General features: G+C 39.1%; 1 protein-coding gene across 1 annotated transcript in view; it reads left to right on the forward strand.

Annotated features, from left to right (window-relative positions):
- The window catches only part of HECA (hdc homolog, cell cycle regulator), a 44,628-nt gene extending 25,732 nt beyond the window's left edge, over positions 1 to 18,896 (forward strand). The window contains exons 2-4 of the mRNA XM_077813139.1: positions 6,138 to 7,178; positions 10,263 to 10,417; positions 14,598 to 18,896. Coding sequence (XP_077669265.1) covers positions 6,138 to 7,178; positions 10,263 to 10,417; positions 14,598 to 14,762 — 1,361 coding nt within the window. The 3' untranslated portion in view covers positions 14,763 to 18,896. The remainder of the gene's footprint in view (positions 1 to 6,137; positions 7,179 to 10,262; positions 10,418 to 14,597) is intronic.
- Positions 18,897 to 19,097: the final 201 nt, after the last annotated feature.

Genomic DNA, 19,097 nt, shown 5'->3' on the forward strand with positions numbered 1-19,097 from the left:
TAGTTAATAACAAGGAACAGATTTAGTGCTTGTGCTCTGTTCTAAAGGGTGTTTTAATAAAACATAACATTGGAGAACTCTGGACATAAAATTAAAACGATAATTAAATTATAGGCCATCTCAGTTGTGTTTGTGCACACAAATATTAGAGAATATTTAAACTTTTTAGGGGGGTATTGGACTTTTGGTTTCTTTCCCTCAAAAATGGTATGAAAGACTGCATTACAAAGTAGACGAATGCTGGAGGATGTGTAAATGAGAGATTTTCACAGTAGTACTTTTTTTAAAAAAAACTTTTTCAGCATCGGGTTTATTATGATGTGCCTTTGATGGTTTAATTTTAATTAGCTCTTCTGGGATACATTGCATATTATTGCCTAATATGCTATAATCCAAAGATACACTTTTTCAAATCTTAAGTATCATAAAAGTATTACTACTTGCTAGAGCCAAAGGAAAAAAGCCTGCACAAGCATTACTTGATGTGGCATGATGTCTGTTGAATTGAAATGGGCAGTATCAGATGAGTAGCTGGGTTAGGAAACTCAGTTTTTTGTTATCTTAGCCAATGTTAGTATACCCAGTAATACACATCAGCAGCTTGAAGAGAAGTTTTAATAGCCATAGTAACAACAAATAATAAATGAAGACTAGAAATATAAAACTCAACAAAACCCCACCATAGTTTCTGTGAGCTTAGATAACTAGTAGGAAAACAGGCCTGGTATTAGTTGGATGAGCTTCCTAAATGGTGCTAGAGGGATACCATAGCTGTCTCCTGACGCTCTCCATCCAGCTTGTTTACTTGTGGTGTTTTCCTCTCTGCATCTGATCTGTTTACAGAATATGTATTCTGAAATGGAATGCATACTCTTCACACTTTGAGAGAAAAGGTATCTACATCTCAGAAACTGCCACTATCGTGGACACCATTGTTGGCATTAGGAACAGAGAGGAGAATGATCGAATAAATAATTATGGAGACTCAATTGACCTCTTACACTAAGGGGTAGATCTCTTCAGAGGAAAGTTGAGGCACATTGGTGGAGCAGCATTGGTAGTTTTTTTTCCATGCTGTCTGTCTGTATGTTTTGGATAAAAAGGTTTCCAGAGCTTTCAGTTCTTTACCTTTCATGAATTTGCTAAAGGTTCTGTGGCTTTATTATCCTTTTAACAGAACATTATAGGAAAGGGCAACAATACTACTAGAATGTTGAAGATTTGATTGTCTTAAAATGAACTGCATGTGTCTATGCATGGCCACTGTATAAGATTATGGAACGTTTCTTAAAGTGGAGGTGGCTGTTAAATAAAAGTAACGTATTTTAAATCGAATTAGCGTAATGTTTTTAGTGGTGGCCAGAAGCAGCTGAAGCAGAGCTTTTTCCAAACTTTCTGAATATGCTGGACAGCACAGGTCCCAGTAGAGATCCTTAAGGAACCCTGCTATTTACTGCTGTCTATTGTGAAAACTGTCCATTTATTCTTACCCTTGTTTTCTATCTTTTAATCAGTTACTGATCTATGAGAGGACCTTCCCTGTTATCCCATGACTGCTTACTTTGCAAAAGAGCCTTTGGTGAGGGACCTTGTCAAAGGCTTTCTGAAAGTCTCGGTACACTATATCAACTGGATCACTCATGTCCACATGCTTGTTGATTCCCCTCAAAGAATTCTAATAAGTTGGGGAGGCATGATTTTCCTTTACGAAAGCCATGTTGATGCTCCCTGACATATTGTGTTCATCTGTGTGTCTGATCATTTTGTTCTTTTTCTCTGGTTTCAACCAGTTTGCTCAGTACTGAAGTTAGGCTTACCAGGCTGTAATTGCCAGGATTTGCCTCTGGAGCCTTTTTTTTTTTTAAAAAAAAAATCAGCATTACATTCACTACCGTCCAAATCATCTGGTACAGAGGCTGATTTAAGTGATAGGTTACATACCACAGTTGTTAGTTCTGCAATTTCATATTAGAGTTTCTTCAGAACTTTTGGATGAATGCCATCTGGTTCTGTTGACTTATTACTGTTCATTGTATCAATTTGTTCCAATACCTCCTCTATTGACACCTCAATTCGGGATGGTTACTCAGATTTGTCACCTAAGAAGAATGGCTCTCCTCCACAGCCTCTGCCATGAAGACTGATGCAGATAATTTATTTATCTTCTCTGAGATGGCCTCATGTTCCCAGATTGCTCCTTTAACACCTGGATCCGTCCAGTGACCCAACTAACTGTTTGGCAGCCTCCCTGTTTCTGATGGACTTAAACATGTTTTTGCTCTTAGTTTTTGTGTTTTTCCCCAGTTGCTTTGAAATTCTTTCTTGGCCTGCCTGCCTTATGCTTTTGATTTGCCAGAGTTTATGCTCCGTTCTATACATCGCACACTAAGATTTCGCTTCTAGTTTTTAAAGGATGCCCTTTTCCCACTAGCCATCTCTTTTACTCTGCTGTTCAGTCACAGTGTCTTGTTTTTTTTTGGTCCTCTTACGTTGGTTTTTTTTTTTTTTTTTTTTAATTTGGGATATACATTTTGTTTGAACCTCTATTATGGTGTTTTAAATAGTTTCCATGCATCTTACAGGCATTTCACTCTTATGGCTAACTCTTTTAATTTTCATTTATTTCATTCCTCATTTTTGTAATGTTCCTGTTTTTGAAGGTAAATGCTGCTGTGGTGGGTTTCTTTGGCATTTTCCCCTCTACAATGATGTTAAATTTCGTTATGTTATGGTCAACTATTACCGAGTGGTTCAGCTATATTTTCTTCTTGGACCAGATCAAGTGCTCCACTTCGGACTAAATCAAGATTTGCCTCTCCCTGTGTGTGTGTTCAAGCTGTTCCACAAAGCAGCCATTTAAGGGTCTAATAATTTTATCTCTGCATCCCTTCCTGAGGTGACACATACCCAGTCAATATAAGGATATAATGAAATCCCCCATCATTATTGGGTTTTTTCTGCCTTTGTATCCTCTCTAATTTCCCTGAGCATTTCATGCTCCGTCACCATCCTGGCCAGGTGGTCGGTAAAATATTCCTAGCGCTATACTTTTATTGTTCAAGCATGGAATTTCTGTCCATAGAGATACTGTGATAGTTTGATTCGGTTAAGATTTTTGTTTTATTTGATGCTATGCTTTCTTTCACATATAGTGCCACTCCTCCACTAGTGTGACCTTACTGTGTATTTCTGTATATTTGGTACCCTGGTATTATGGTGTCCCCTTGATGTTCCTTATCCCATCAAGTTTCCACAAGTCCTATTATTTCAATATCCTCATTTAATGCCAGGCACTCTAGTTCACCCATCTTTAGTATTTAGACTCCTAGTATTCGTATGTAAGCGTTTGGTCAAGATTCAGTGGCTTGACTTCATGTGTTATACCTAAATGGGACTCTTACTTTTGACTGTTCCTCACTAGCTCCTACTTCTACTTAACCAAGTTATTTTCTGTCCTCTGTAGTAAGATATTGAGTCTCCCTTTAATATATTCGTCAGTTGGGGTGGGTTTTGCTTTGAGCAGGGGGTTTGACTAGATGACCTCCTGAGGTCTCTTCCAACCTTAATCTTCTGTGATTCTGTGATCCCTGAGGGATGTCTCCGCCTGAACTGTGGGCTCCTCTGTAGCTGTTGGCTGTCCCCCAGCTTGGGATGAAATTCCCTCCCCACTAGGCTTATCTGCTTCCCATATAATTCTTCTGCAGAGTCCAGGAGTTCTGTCAGCTCTCCTGATGTGCCTTCTGCTCCCTGACTTGTGCACTCTTTTTTGCACATTGGGCTCCGGGCTGCCTTTGACCACAGAAGCCCTGAAGAAGGGTGGTATTATCTGAATGCCATAGTACCTGCCTGATCTGCTAAAATTCTGAATGATTTCTGGGAAGTGAGGTGGAGGGAGGAAGTGCAGGGTAAGAAAAGTTGTGGGAGGTGAAAGAATATCCTCAATATTGGGTTCAGTGCCTGAAAATGTTGATGCTTATCAGAGTCAAATCTCCTAAGGTTTGACCAAGGTTAACTATACTGCAAAAATCCTTCATGTATTAGAAGTTGCCCCCCCCACCAAAAAAAAAAAGGTTTTCATATTCAGCAGTCCAGAAAGCGGCAGCGGTACCACTTCTAGCCCTTCTCATCTTCAGTTACAAGTCCAAAAGCCAGCCAAATGGTTTCTCCATATATTACAACAGACATTTAGATTAGGGAAAAAATAGATAAACCATAATAATGGAAAACACAGGTACAGAAGCAGATAGTTTCATATGACAGGGAAATTCAAATGGACTGTTCTTGCTCCAGAACATAGCAAAGGCTGCTAGTTAAGCTGGTTTGGGATTCACATAAGGGTAAATCATACCTTGACTCAGTGGTTTCCAAAAGCCTTCAGTGTGGCTGAACTGATTTAGTGGGGGCATGAGGGGAAGGGGAAGGAAGCAGGCTGCCTGCTGGAAGCTCATGCAGGAGTGGTGGCTCTTCCAGAGCTCCCTGCGTTCTAGCATAGCCAAAGGGGTAAGGTGAACATGCAGCTCTGGCCGACAAACCCTGTCGAGGAGGCAGCTGCATCGGCCACAGAGACTACTCTGGGCTTGAGGGTGTAGTCATGGCCATGGACAGACTTCTAGAGAAGGACTTTTTTCTCCCAGTGAGCACCCTGCATGGACCCCGCATATACTTGCTATGTATAGGCTTTAGGGCTTGACCCACAGTGCGACACTAGAAACAACAAAAGAAAAACTATTAATACACTGGTTTCAGAGTAACAGCCGTGTTAGTCTGTATTCGCAAAAAGAAAAGGAGTACTTGTGGCACCTTAGAGACTAACCAATTTATTTGAGCATAAGCTTTCGTGAGCTACAGCTCACTTCATCGGATGCATACCGTGGAAACTGCAGCAGACTTTATACATACACAGAGAATATGAAACAATACCTCCTCCCACCCCACTGTCCTGCTGGTAATAGCTTATCTAAAGTGATCATCAGGTTAGGCCATTTCCAGCACAAATCCAGGTTTTCTCACCCTCCACCCCCCCCACACAAATTCACTCTCCTGCTGGTGATAGCCCATCCAAAGTGACAACTCTTTACACAATGTGCATGATAATCAAGTTGGGCCATTTCCTGCACAAATCCAGGTTCTCTCACTCCCCTCCAAAAACCCACCCCCATACACACACAGACTCACTCTCCTGCTGGTAATAGCTCATCCAAACTGACCACTCTCCAAGTTTAAATCCAAGTTAAACCAGAACATCTGGGGGTGGGGGGGTAGGAAAAAACAAGAGGAAATAGGCTACCTTGCATAATGACTTAGCCACTCCCAGTCTCTATTTAAGCCTAAATTAATAGTATCCAATTTGCAAATGAATTCCAATTCAGCAGTTTCTCGCTGGAGTCTGGATTTGAAGTTTTTTTGTTTTAAGATAGCGACCTTCATGTCTGTGATTGTGTGACCAGAGAGATTGAAGTGTTCTCCGACTGGTTTATGAATGTTATAATTCTTGACATCTGATTTGTGTCCATTTATTCTTTTACGTAGAGACTGTCCAGTTTGACCAATGTACATGGCAGAGGGGCATTGCTGGCACATGATGGCATATATCACATTGGTGGATGTGCAGGTGAACGAGCCTCTGATAGTGTGGCTGATGTTATTAGGCCCTGTGATGGTGTCCCCTGAATAGATATGTGGGCACAATTGGCAATGGGCTTTGTTGCAAGGATAAGTTCCTGGGTTAGTGGTTCTGGTTGTGTGGTATGTGGTTGTTGGTGAGTATTTGCTTCAGGTTGCAGGGCTGTCTGTAGGCAAGGACTGGCCCCAGTCTGTAGGCAATACACTAAGGCCCCAGTCTTGTGAAGGCTTAACATGTGTCCTTTTACATGCCTGAATAGTGCCATTGAGTGGGACCATTCATGAACCTGAAGTGACACAGGTGTTTAAGTCTCTGTCGGATGAGAGCCTAATGTGGCAGTTTTTTCTAATCTTGTTTATGTTGCAGAAGTCTCTCAGTTTGTAAAACCATGACAGTAAATAAATCAGTAATTGTGGTGGATTCCTTATACACCTGATCAGGCAAACCTAAAATAAATATTGCAAATAAATTGCATTCAGCATAAGGTCTAATGTCTCTGTTTTATGTCCCACAGAAGCACCTTGCGCTACTCCACTGATCTGTAGCTTTGGAAGGCCTGTTGATCTAGAAAAAGATGACTACCAGAAGGTTGTATGCAACAATGAACATTGTCCCTACAGCACCTGGATGCACCTTCAATGTTTTTATGAGTGGGAAAGCAGCATTCTTGTTCAGTTTAACTGCATTGGCAGAGCAAGGAGTTGGAACGAAAAGCAGTGTCGTCAAAACATGTGGACAAAAAAGGGATATGATCTCGCTTTTCGCTTTTGCTCCTGCCGATGTGGGCAGGGTCACTTAAAGAAAGACACGGACTGGTACCAAGTGAAGCGAATGCAGGATGAGAAGAAGAAAAAGTCTGTGTCAGAGAAGAGTTCAGGCAGGTCCATGGCAGAGTCTGTGGAAGATGCTAAAAAGTGCAGGCCTGTCAACAAGCCACAAAAAGGTTTCAATCATGATATTCAGCGAAGACATTCGATGGACAGGCAGAACTCTCAAGAGAAAGGCATAATTAGTGGGAGCTATGCACTTCGTTCTCCCTGTGGCTCTCCTGGCCAGTCCCCTCCTACAGGCTACTCTATTCTTGCCCCCACACATTTTAGCGGCCCTCGTTCTTCACGATACTTAGGAGAATTTTTAAAGAATGCCATTCACTTAGAACCTCATAAAAAGAACATGACTGGTGGTGGCATGTTCAGGAATGCCCATTTTGATTACGGGGCATCTGGATTGCAAGTGCATAGATCAGGACATTTTGATGCCCCTGTGCAATTTTTGAGAAGGCTTGACCTATCTGAGCTACTTACTCATATACCGAGGCATAAATTGAATACTTTCCATGTACGGATGGAAGATGATGCCCAAGTGGGTCAAGGGGAGGACCTACGGAAATTTATTCTTGCAGCACTTAGTGCCAGCCATAGGAATGTTGTAAACTGTGCGCTGTGCCACAGGGCACTGCCCGTATTTGAACAGTTTCCACTAGTGGATGGAACCCTGTTTCTTAGTCCATCGAGACACGATGAAATTGAATATGATGTTCCCTGTCACCTTCAAGGTACAGGTTGTCTTGTTAGTTGTGTTGGGTCTCTTTAAAATGATTGAACTGCTTTTTGTGCATTTCATTTTAGATTTTCATCCCCATGCAGCAAGTGCTTTTGTAAAGCCTAAATTCATTTCCAGTTTATCATTGGGTCAAATCGAAGTAATAAAGTTTGGTATAAGTATGCTCATGAAACAGGGATATGTTGTATAGGCTGGGAGGTGTAAACATTGACATACCTTGCTATTAGTTCTACAACAAAGGACTTTCCTTCGGGGTTCCAGGCACAGCATGTAACGGTTTTCCAGCCACTCTGTGTTGCACTGCACGTGCACTGCCTTATTTGCTGAGAGTTTTACAGTAAGTCATGCATTGTCTCAAAATTAAATTTCCTGTTGCAGCCTAGATTAGGGGCTGAAATTAGACATCTACCAGAGGAGCCGGTCATGCCGCTTTGTGGCTGGATAGCTTGCTGGGGGCCAGTTTGGTTTAAATTTAAAAAAAAATAAATAAAAAGCCCAACAACCAGTAAGTTATTTTGTGGTGAGAAAGAGGGTGATGGGCTAGCATAATATGCAGGACTAAGAAGGCTATGCCTTGCTACCTCTAACTGCGCGCACAGACGCGCGCGCATGATCTAGGGAATTGACCAAAGAAGGGGGGGCAACAATCTGTGCAAGACAAGTGTCAACAGAATTATTACTACGTTGGTTGACACAGCAGGGATTACTTTGAGAATTTAATGGAAAAAGCAAGAAAGTGGGAGTAAGACAACCCCATAAAGCAGGTATTTTTAAGATGTATTTTTTTTCCTGTTCGTGAAGTTTGTTATATCCCATACATGGTCATAGTACCCATTAAATAAGCTTACTTGATTTAACAAACAATGGTATAAATATTACATTGCACTAAGTCACTAAGCTCTGTCCGTGCTAACAGTATTGTTTCCGTAATACCTAATGTACTGCAAAAGGAAAAAAAGTGACAGACAAAGAGCAAATGATCTAAGATAAATATGTAGTGATATGGGGCAAGAGTGTTTGTCCCTTTTTTGGAGGAGATGTGCATAATGTGCTCATGGTTTTGCCAAATTTAATCAATACTTTTGCAACAATTAAAATGTCACATGTCAATTTAACACTTGTCAAAAATAATCAGAAACTCTTCTTAACATGACTATTACTTACATGTATTTCATTACTTCCTAACTTTTAGAAGATCTATGTAAACCTGTGAGATACTAGATCCAAGGAGATTGTCTAAATTGTTGAAGTTTACTTTCCTTTGTCTTAAATAGAATGATTTGTTACAAGAAGATTACATTTAATCTTCTTTTAGTGCACATTTTAACATACAAAGTTAAACTGTGAATCTCTGTTCCAGGACACTGTTTCCCTCCTGAGTTAAACAAATTATTTCTTTATTTCAGTGAGTGATTTAGCCATCAAGCCATTTAACTAGGAATCTCAAAATTAATGGTGGTGAAGATGAAATATTTCTGTGTGTGCAGAAGCTATGAATACTGTAAAGTACATTTAAAGCTGTCTTCTATAAAAAGTTATTAATTCTGGTACACAGTAAAAGATTTCTAATGCATGGAATTATGTCGAAGATTACATTTCCAGATATTCACCTGAGCAACAGATCTTGATGTATTTGTACTCTAGGAGTATTGTAAGGCAGGGTCTGAGTAATAAAACTCCCATAATAAACTACTTTTTGAAGATTGTAGAATTTTGCTTAAAAACTCATAAATTTTTCTCACATTGGGATCTCTTTTTTACCGGTTTAAAGTTACAGAAGTGCAAAAATAATTGGAAGCTTTATTGGAAGGCTTTATTCTCCACTCAATTTCTCTAAAAGGTTTGCTTAAAAAAAAAAACAAAAAACTTGTTTAAAATCTCTGATATAGACTAACTGTACTTGTTGGCTTCCAGACATTTTCTGTATTTTGAGATTTTTCCAAAGCAGCTGCTAGAGTCATGAATTCATTAATTAAGAAATTGTACATTCAACACTTTAATTCATAAGTGCCTGTTTCCTGAAAATCACAACACACAACTCTTTTGTAGATGATATTTGTAGTTGAATATTAGATCATAACTTTCTTGCATACCAGTAATGCAAAATATCAGGTGATGATTTTTGTATTACAGTATGATGTACATAGTCAAATAGCCAGTGCTCAGTTCAATAACATGGGGATGAGCCCAGATCAAAATACTGGATCCCCAAAAGTTGTGTGAAGCTTTTTATATTATCATCTGAATTTTGTATCTTGGGGTAAGTCTCCACTGATAAGTCTGTTCATGGTTTTTATAAAGTAAATATTCAGTCTTGAAGTCTGAACTGTCTGCAGCGATGGAATTCAGTGTAATTTACCCAACTCTTGACAATTCACCCCTGCATAGGAAGTCTCTGATTAAATATGATGGAGAGAGAGTTATTTTAACACTTCACACTGGAATTGAAAGTGTCTAACATACTATATGGTATTTTGAAGTTTGTATAGAGATCTGAAAAAGTAATATGCATTAAAGCATCATTTGCTCATGTCTTCAATACACATGCCTTAAAGTGTACTGCCAAGCAAAACCAAGAGTTGCAGTTTTGCTCTTTTCTGCTTTTTTATGGTTTCTCACATTAGGAATGACACGTCATTATTTCCTTCTCTTTGCTGGAAAATCTTGGCAAGACATTTGGCAGACTTGAATATAACTGTCAAACCAGACTGGCAAGTGAGCTGCAACTCTTCTTCCTTGAGGTGGGAATTGACAGTGGATGAATTATTGGAGTTGGAGAGTCAGTTTGATGTGACATCACTTTCCAGGTCCTCATAGTATTTTGCCAAAGTCCTCCAGCAAAGAGAAAATTAAGGATCTGACATCCCACTTTTTTTTTTTTAAACAAAGTGGGACCTTTTGCCCCTTTAGAAAACACTTTGGGCATGTCTATAAAGTAGCATTCTGTACTTTGTCATTCTCTTTCTTAAAAAAAATATTATTTGTATAATGACAAAATGGCACATTACAGGAAATGTCTGCTTAAAACTTTTGGATAATGTCTCCTTTCCTTAAGAAATGTGTTTCCTGTCCACAGGAAGGCTTATGCACCTCTATGCTGTTTGTGTCGACTGCTTAGAAGGGGTTCACAAAATTATCTGCATTAAGTGCAAGTCCCGATGGGATGGAAGCTGGCATCAACTGGGAACCATGTATACCTATGATATTCTGGCAGCCTCTCCCTGTTGTCAGGTTAGTATTATGCATAATAAGGTGAAGCTCCAACTGACGGTAAACAAAGCAAAAGTTTTTGTGTCTATTTTCCCTCCTTCCTCCTGAAATCCCCTAGTTTAAGAGCACAAACCAGCATCACATACCGGAGGCCAGACTAGATGATCTAATGGTCCCCTTCTTGTCTTAAAATCTTTGAAATTTTCATGTGCAGGGGTCTGCAGGAACAGGAGGTCTAAAAAAAATTAGACACAAACTAATGTAAACCATTGGTGCAGGGGCTAGAATGAAGATACATTTAAGAATAATTTAAAATGCATTAAACCTTGATGCTTAGATTGGATAATCACAACAAAATATCTCATGCAAATCAAGCTTTTGCATCACAATTCATTTTGGGATTATAGCAATGTAGTAGCAAAACTGCAATTACTGTTAAAATAGCACTTTTATTCAAGGTCTGGTCAGTTGTTTTGAACTACGGCTGTTTTATCAAGGGGTAGTCCAGGTGAAAAGGCAAAAGTAATGGAAACGCTTAGAGATTTTCTGTGCTCAAAGAATTCCCCTTTCTCTCTTATCTTCAGAATGAGTAAAGTGAAGTTATCCTGCAAATCTTCAAATTTTGAAGAAACTTGGTTTTGACTTGACTGTAGTCCAGTTTATACCTTAGATAGAGAAAATCTCATGGAGGGGACAGAATGCTCAGAATCTGGCTGTGTGGAGGTGCAGTTGCTGCAGATTAACGTGTGGTGAAGTGATTTGATGGACTGGAGATGCTCAACACCTTGCAGCCGTGGACAGTAGTTCGTAAAATGTTAATTTCTGGTGTAACGCTGAAATGATGATCCAGTAGAGGTATAAGAGTATGTCTATGCTGGAAACTTCAAAGCGCTGCTGCGAGAACTCTCCCACAGCAGCGCTCTGAAGCGCGAGTGTGGTCACACTCGAGCGCTGGCAGAGCTCTCCACGAGGGGATTCGCTCTCAGCGCTTGGAGCCTGTCTACACTAGCGCTTTAAAGCGTTCAGACTTGCTGCGCTCAGATTTTTCACACCCCCTGAGCCAGCAAGTTAGAGCGCTGTAAAATATAAGTGTAGCCAAGCCCAAAGTGATACTCCATTGATTAATTATAGGAGTCACACCAAGCAAGTGCTAGGGGAGTCTGTTCAGCAAATGGCCTGGGGGCGGGGCGGGGAGGGGAGAGGAGAAACAGGTTGAGTCAGTTCAATAAGTAGCTCTGTTATATTCAGATGAATTCCTCCCAAATGGGGATAAACCTTCATGCATTGTTTACCCAGTTACCTTTCTTTCCTGGGCAATGTCTTTGTATTATTACTACTAAGGGCTTGTCTACACTGGCAATTAACAGTGTTGCAACTTTCTTGCTCAGGGGTGTGAGAAAACACCTCCCCCGAGCGCAACGAGTTGCAGCGCTGTAAAGCACTGGGAGCTGCGTCCCTTGTTGAGGTGGGTTTTTTTTTTGGTTGTTTTTTTTTTTTTTAGAGCCTCCCAGCGCTGCGACCACACATGTTAAAGTGCTGCCAGTGTAGACTAGCCCTAAGTACCAACAAGTTGCTTATCTCTGTAGAAGACACCAGGGGAAGACTGTCCCTGCCCTGGAGACCTTGCAATCAAAGAAACCTTGTCAGAGCGCTAATGTTCATTAGCTCTCATTACTAATGCATATGTTTAAAATTAAAAATAAACAATGGTAGGTAAGAAGAAGAAGAGAGTTGTTGCTGCTGCTGGAGAAGATGAGTAAACATCAAGCTCTGTAGTTAATTGGCTCCCATAGTAGCAGCTACAGTAAAGAGCGCTACCTCACAGTTTTGTGCACTTCTTAAGTTGTGAGCCTCTCTTTAAATAGGAAGGTTTTTTTTTAAACGCAATATTAAGGCTGACATTTTGATCTTGCAAAAATCAGGCAATTCAGATTGTTTCACACTTTCATCTTAATTCTTGTTCCCTATGTGTGCATATTACAAGAGTCTTAGTTATATGATCAGTGGGCAGTGTGAAAGTACTTGGTAAGCAATTCAATATAATAGAATACAAAATAATTAGTTTTCAGTCACCTAAATTATTAGATATGTTCATCTTTGCTACTGCACCTACAGGTGTGTTGCATGACCATGTAACAGAAGACCCTATTGTAAAGCATGTGTGCAAAGGGGCAGAGTTAAGATATATTATGTAAACTAAATCTGAATTGCCTTAAATTATTTTAACTGAAAAGTAGTATCTGGTACCTTATTCTAAAAAATCTCAGAGCACAACAGTGATGGACAAAGTGAAACTTTGGCCAAGGAGATTATTGCAAACGCATGTTCCATCAAAGAATGCTTTGGAATCTTTAGCTTCTAAGCAGATTAGACACTGGCTTTTAATGTCCTCTCAACCTGAGTTGTACATAAATGAATTAAGATCTCTCATTGAAGATCATTACTGTTCTTTTGAGATGTGGTTTATGTTCAGAAGCACCCATTAGGCTGTCTTGTTAAGGCTCTTGCAGCTCAGACCCCACCTCCATACCTATCAGCCCTTGTTTCCTCCTACACTCCATTATGGACTCTATTCTCTGCTTATCTTCTCTCCTCCCACTCTTGAGTCTGTTTTTGCACATTCCCTGCTGTGCTTGCAACAGCCTGCTGTTCTGTTTTTGTCAAGTGGCCTGCATTTTTGCACTCCCAAATCTCTCCTTAAGAGTCACATATTTTACCCAGCCATCTGTTGCTGATGGCTCTGTCCATTCTCACCCTTGCATTTACAGTTTGGTTCTCATCTATCCAAATAATGTTGACTCCTCAAGGAAAGGTCCTGTCTAATAGGAATTTGTAAAATACTTTGTATACTATATTGCTGTACTATAGTAATATCTAACTCTTACATAGACTGTTGATGTTTAAATATATTCCATCATGCACAATACTTTAAAAATACCATATCATGATGCTGAAATACCGTAACCTGTAAATCTGTTAATTCATAAAGATTAAAATGCTGATACACAGGATAGTCAGATTATGTTTAAATATAGGAAGTCTAAACAGCATCACAATAATAGTTTTTAACTATGTAGATTAAGAATTGTATGGCACAGACTTAAAAATTCCTTTTCTTTTTTACTTCAGCATTTAACAACAGCACATAACAGCGATAATGGTGTGAAGGGTTTGAGTTTTATTTTAGGGATTAATAAACACAAAACCAACATATGTATTTACACAGTTGGAAATTCTGCTTGATTGACCAGTCAGAACTGAATTCCTCTCAGTATTAGGAGTCAAAGGTAGAACTATATTTCATTTTCACATAGGATAAATTGAGGTTTTTTCCCAATGTCTCAAGTGTGAATTCAGAAGTTCATTAATAACATTCATACAGGTAAATATGTACAAACATATAATGTACTTTCTGTAGATTTTCTAGAATGTTAATTTACAAAAACTCAGCAGAACTTGCTTATTCCTATACTTTAGCTCATATATCCTAACTATAGCTACTGTATGAAGTGGGAAATCCACCACCATCTATAGAACTTACTAGCATGGACTGTGCTCAGTTGGGATGCCCTGCTTAGATGGTCTCTGACCAAATTAATCATACTATGTTATCTGAACTTACTAAAGAGTTAAGGTAAACACATCATGCCTCAGCAGTTCTCCCCAGCACACTCCACCCCCAACTGAAATGCACACAGGGTAAAATTTTCAAAAGTGCCTAAATGATTTAGACACCTCAGTCACTTTTGAAAATAGAATTTAGGCATTCTTGTTAATTTTACCCTTAAATTAGTCCACCAAAAATCTGGAAAGTCATGTGATGATGCCAGCCTGATGAAAAAATGTACTTGGAAGGAGGAATTGAAGCAACATTTGAAGGCTTATCTAAGGAGCCAGGTTACCATCAGCATGCAGATGAGTTACCTATTTGATTATCACTTTGCGCTCAATATTGCAAGGGGTTTCATTGGGAATTGAGGTGTTCAGTACTTTTGCCAAATCACCTGAAGGCATTCCAGTGAAGGAAGTTGCCATTCCAGTTAAGTAGTGGCCCTTGCCATCAAATCTCATAAGCTATACTTTCCTAATCAAGCCTGTCCTTAGGAAAGAGAAATGGATTGTGTGAGGTGTATTCTCTTTGTCTATGGCAAGGATGGAAGCAAATTGGAGTGTTTCACAGTGTTTGTCTACTTTTTGACAGGCTCGACTGAACTGTAAGCACTGTGGAAAGCCAGTAATAGATGTACGGATTGGGATGCAGTATTTCTCTGAATACAGCAACGTCCAGCAGTGCCCCCACTGTGGAAATCTAGACTACCACTTTGTGAAGCCATTCTCTTCATTTAAAGTTCTGGAGGCTTATTGACGAAAGCTTTGCTTTAGTAATAGCTATTTTATGGGTATTACTACTTTATTAGACACCTTTTTATAGGATCCATTCTGTGACAAAATTAATTTCTTTTCTAACTGAAAGAGCAGCTTCTTTGTGTGTCTATGTACATATAATATTAATATGTATATGCGTGTTACTAAGACCTGGTCCTCCTGAAAAGATTTCAGCAAAGGGTGGAGGCAAGGCAACTAATGCCAAGAATGGGGGAAATTTCAGCTTAAATGGTTTGGTTTTAATTTTTGTATCATCACAGAAGAGCTTAAAGGGGTGGAAGGGTTTTACAAAACAGGATGAGACCCATTTGGAAATGGAAGATTTTGTGGGCCCACCACCTTTAGGGCTTGGTGAGAGGGGAAATCTTCATGAAGGACCCAATCTTGTTACCACTGAATTCTTTAGGAGCTTTACCATTGATTTCAATGGGGGCAGGATTAGACCTAAAAAACCCTTAAATTATACTAGCTGGTCTGCTTTCAGATTCCCAGAATTGGGTAAACTAAAATATTGTGACGAGTGAATGTAAATCTGTGCCAGAAAACGTAACCTTAGAAACCTTTTTTGGCATGGTGTCTTCCTGCAGCATATATCTGATATGAGTTACCCTCACTGACAGATTGTATGGAGATAGTACTGTTTCCACCAGTGTTGTAGTTTTAGCAGTCAGGTCAATTGTTTATACAAAAACAAGCTTGAGATTTTAATACACTTTATTTAAAGTTATTTGCTTTGCAAATATTTTTAGAACTTTGTTGTGATGCACAGAAGGAACACATAGGAAGATGTGGTGCATTGCAAACCAGTTATGAAGGGGGGTGTGTGTGCACATGTGTGGTGGGGGTTGGAACTTTAGACAGCATGCCTGAGGCTGGTATGACTGACTTGTAAAGAGGATCTTGAAAAATATGATCTGGGCTGAGTCAGATCTGTGAGCACTGTGAGGTATTTGTGCCATATTAGTATGAGAATGCGTCATGACTTTATTTCAAACGAAGTTTAGTACATTTGCTGAAATAGCTATTGCACCTTAGTCTTTCAAAAATATGTAAATCCAGATATTGTCCAGTTGATTCTGAGGACTTGGAAACGATGTGTATTTTAAAAAAGTTGAGTGTAATTCCTCTTTACATTCCCACATGTAACAGACTATACCAGATAATGAATTGGTATCAGAGGGGGTCGTCTCCATAAAGTTTGCCAATGTTCTCTTTCTTTGTTTCCCTATTTTTCTTCTGTGCAAGAATTTAAAAATAAAAAGTCTATTACTTAACTTAGATTGATCTTGAGGAGTCTTCTTCATAGCACATTCATCACTATGGTGTCTGTTATCACATTGAAAAAAACTAACAGTGTTTAAGTGGTAAGGCACTGTTTATACAACAAAATATGGGTTCCCCCAATTATAATGTTTATTGCAAGTATGACTTTAAAATGGCTTTGATATTCTGCATGTCCTATAAAAGAATGCAAAAAACATACAACCAAAGTGGGCGAGAAGCAAAAGAAAACTGGTGACCTACTGTATTGACTGTTTTTTCTACCTGTTTACAAAACAAAACATACACCTGGTACTTGAACTCTGTGCCCAGGTTATTTAGTGACTGATTTTGTATTCACAAAGAAACTCAGTGCATATTTTTCCTTTCATGAGGCTATGGCTTGGACAACAACACTATCAAGTTTTGTTGGCATAGCTATGTTGGCTCGGAAAATGCTGGAGGGGGAGAATCACACAGACACACAGCTAGCCGACATAGCTATGCTGGCAAAACAACCAGTTTAGACGCTATACCAACAGAAGCGGCCTTCAGGAAGATGGTATAGCTGCGCTGGCAGGATGTCGTCTTTTGTCCTCATGTGCTGCATCTCCAGTAGGGTTCTTTGCTAGCATGACTATGACTGATAAAGGCTCTGTAGTGTAGACAAGACCACTGTCTTCACTGCAGAGTTTTCTCCTTTCAAGTTAGCCTCACTCGAGTGAGAGAGCCCTCTCTGCAAAATATAACTTGCAGAAAGGTTATGTTAGCAGCTGATGCGTTATGCTAACTTAAGCTGTAGCCTGAATCCCGTGACAGGCCAGCCAACTTGAGTTAAAAGCATTTGAGTTAAGGGTTTGTGGGTAGATGAGTCTAGAGTTATAATTTAAGTTAACTCCTCAGTGAAGACAAGCCCTCAAGACATGTAGACCGTATTTTAATACACAGGCGCCACCTGTGCACTCAATGACTAAATATTTAGTTATTTCAAATGATCTAGCATGTGTGCCTGAAAGCATTATTAAAATCTCTTTAACTGACTTGGTTGTAGATGTAGTCTACTGCACCCATCTTTGCATTTTGGTGATCTAAAATCATGTTGCAATGAGAAACTGCTTTAAACATAAGGAGAGGAACAGAGGGCACTTAGATTGCTGTATCATTCAATATTTGGGCCAGATTCTTCTCTGCCTTGAGTCTCGTGTGGTCATTTATACCAGTGCAAAGTTGGTATCAAAGAAAATGAGAATGGTAGCATGCTATACCTGCTTTTCACTCACTTTGCAAAGTGACTATGCAAGGGAGTGGAGAATCAGAGTCTTGGTTTCTTTGGGGCTTTCCTAAATATTCCAGTTAATATGTCTGTCTTTCAATGGCTTAATTTATGTATGACAATCTGTAGCATGAGTACAGGCAAAATATGACTTTGGCCATTTTTAAAAAAGGATAAAGGTATGACAAAGACTGTACAAGAAAAGGAGGACTTGTGGCATCTTAGAGACTAACAAATTTATTTGAGCATAAGCTTTCGTGAGCTACAGCTCACTTCATTGGATGCATACAGACTAATACGGCTGCTACTCTGAAAGACTGTACAGTATCTGCAAAGCAGTGCCAAGAACTCAACAAACAGTGTGATGGGATAAAGCATGTTTAAGGTCATCTTGAAAGAAAGTGTTCAGAGGACTGTAGGTGGAACTGTGTCCAAGAAAATAAAACAATTTAAGTCTTGAGAAACTTTTTATTTTGCTATTGAATGCATCGATGCTACTGCTTGAAACAATGCCTATTTTCTTATAAAAATACAGCTTTCAGGTGGATGTTAGCATCACATGGGTAAAAAGTATCCTTATTGAAAGCCAACTGAACTATGAAAATATTCCTCTTACCCTCCCCTGCAAAGTAAATTGTCCCTAATTTGTAGAAAATGCTTTTTGTGCTTCTTGATGTAGTGAGAACTGGATCTCAAGTTACGTTACCTAAAGTTGTATTTTGCTTAACGTGCCAACTCAGACCTCAGTCTTGCAATCTAATCTGTACAAGCAGACCTTTTTGCCAATGCAGACTTCAGCTGGGCTCTGCACATGTGCAAGGATCCAATTATAGGGTTGGGATCCAATGGTGGCTTTTAAAATATACATTAAGATTTAAACTGGAGACTTAAATTGATTTGCTTTGCATCTTGGTGAAGGGTGGAAAATGTCTTGAGCTTTTAAATGTTTCAACTAGGAAACAATTTGTCTACTTTAAAAAGCTGGTTGCTTGGACTGTCTGGCTCAAGTCTTCCTCTCTGTCCCCCTTTTCCTCCACTGTGGTCTGCTTAAAGTGGTGCATGTGAAACTTGCATTCGTAAGCCATAATACAGTCCATTGACTTTTGGAGGGTCATTCTGCTCACTCTATAGGTATGTCACTCGTATGCATAGTGAGGACATGTACTCTTTATATCTACAGTCTCCAAATGAACTTTCCAAAGGAGATGCTTGCATTCAGATAAATTTTACGTTGCATATATGCAAATTAATTTTTCCATCAATAGGACTTCTAAAACCAGATTTTGGTACATGTAATTAACAAAACAGATAATTTTACATACTAAAATGTATGATATCTTTCAACATGACCTGGGTGAAATTCTTGTTTTATCTGCTGCTACAAAGCCATTTTAAAAGATGCAGTACTTTGTACCCTATTGAGCTAAAAATACAGAATTTGCTTTTGTCTAGTAGTAATTAGTCTATAAAAATTAATTTCTAAGGTGGTTTAATTGGAGGAATAAGTCAATTTCAGAAAATGTATTCCAACGAGAGGGAGACATTTAACCCAGTTTCTTTAGTTTTATACTGCTCACTTTACTGTATCAGGTAACCATGGACAAATACATTGTGATGTCACGATTAAAACCATTTTAAAAACAACAACTTGTCAGTAAAGGTTTCTTTTAGAGACATTTTTAGAATGCACTTTTGCAGAGGGAAGAATATGTATATAGAAAATTAATGTTGATATTAAAATAATTGGTTATGGTATTGTTTGCGTGTGGTGTTACAGGATTT

This window comes from Eretmochelys imbricata, chromosome 3, assembly GCF_965152235.1.
Source record: "Eretmochelys imbricata isolate rEreImb1 chromosome 3, rEreImb1.hap1, whole genome shotgun sequence".
NCBI lineage: Eukaryota > Metazoa > Chordata > Testudines > Cheloniidae > Eretmochelys > Eretmochelys imbricata.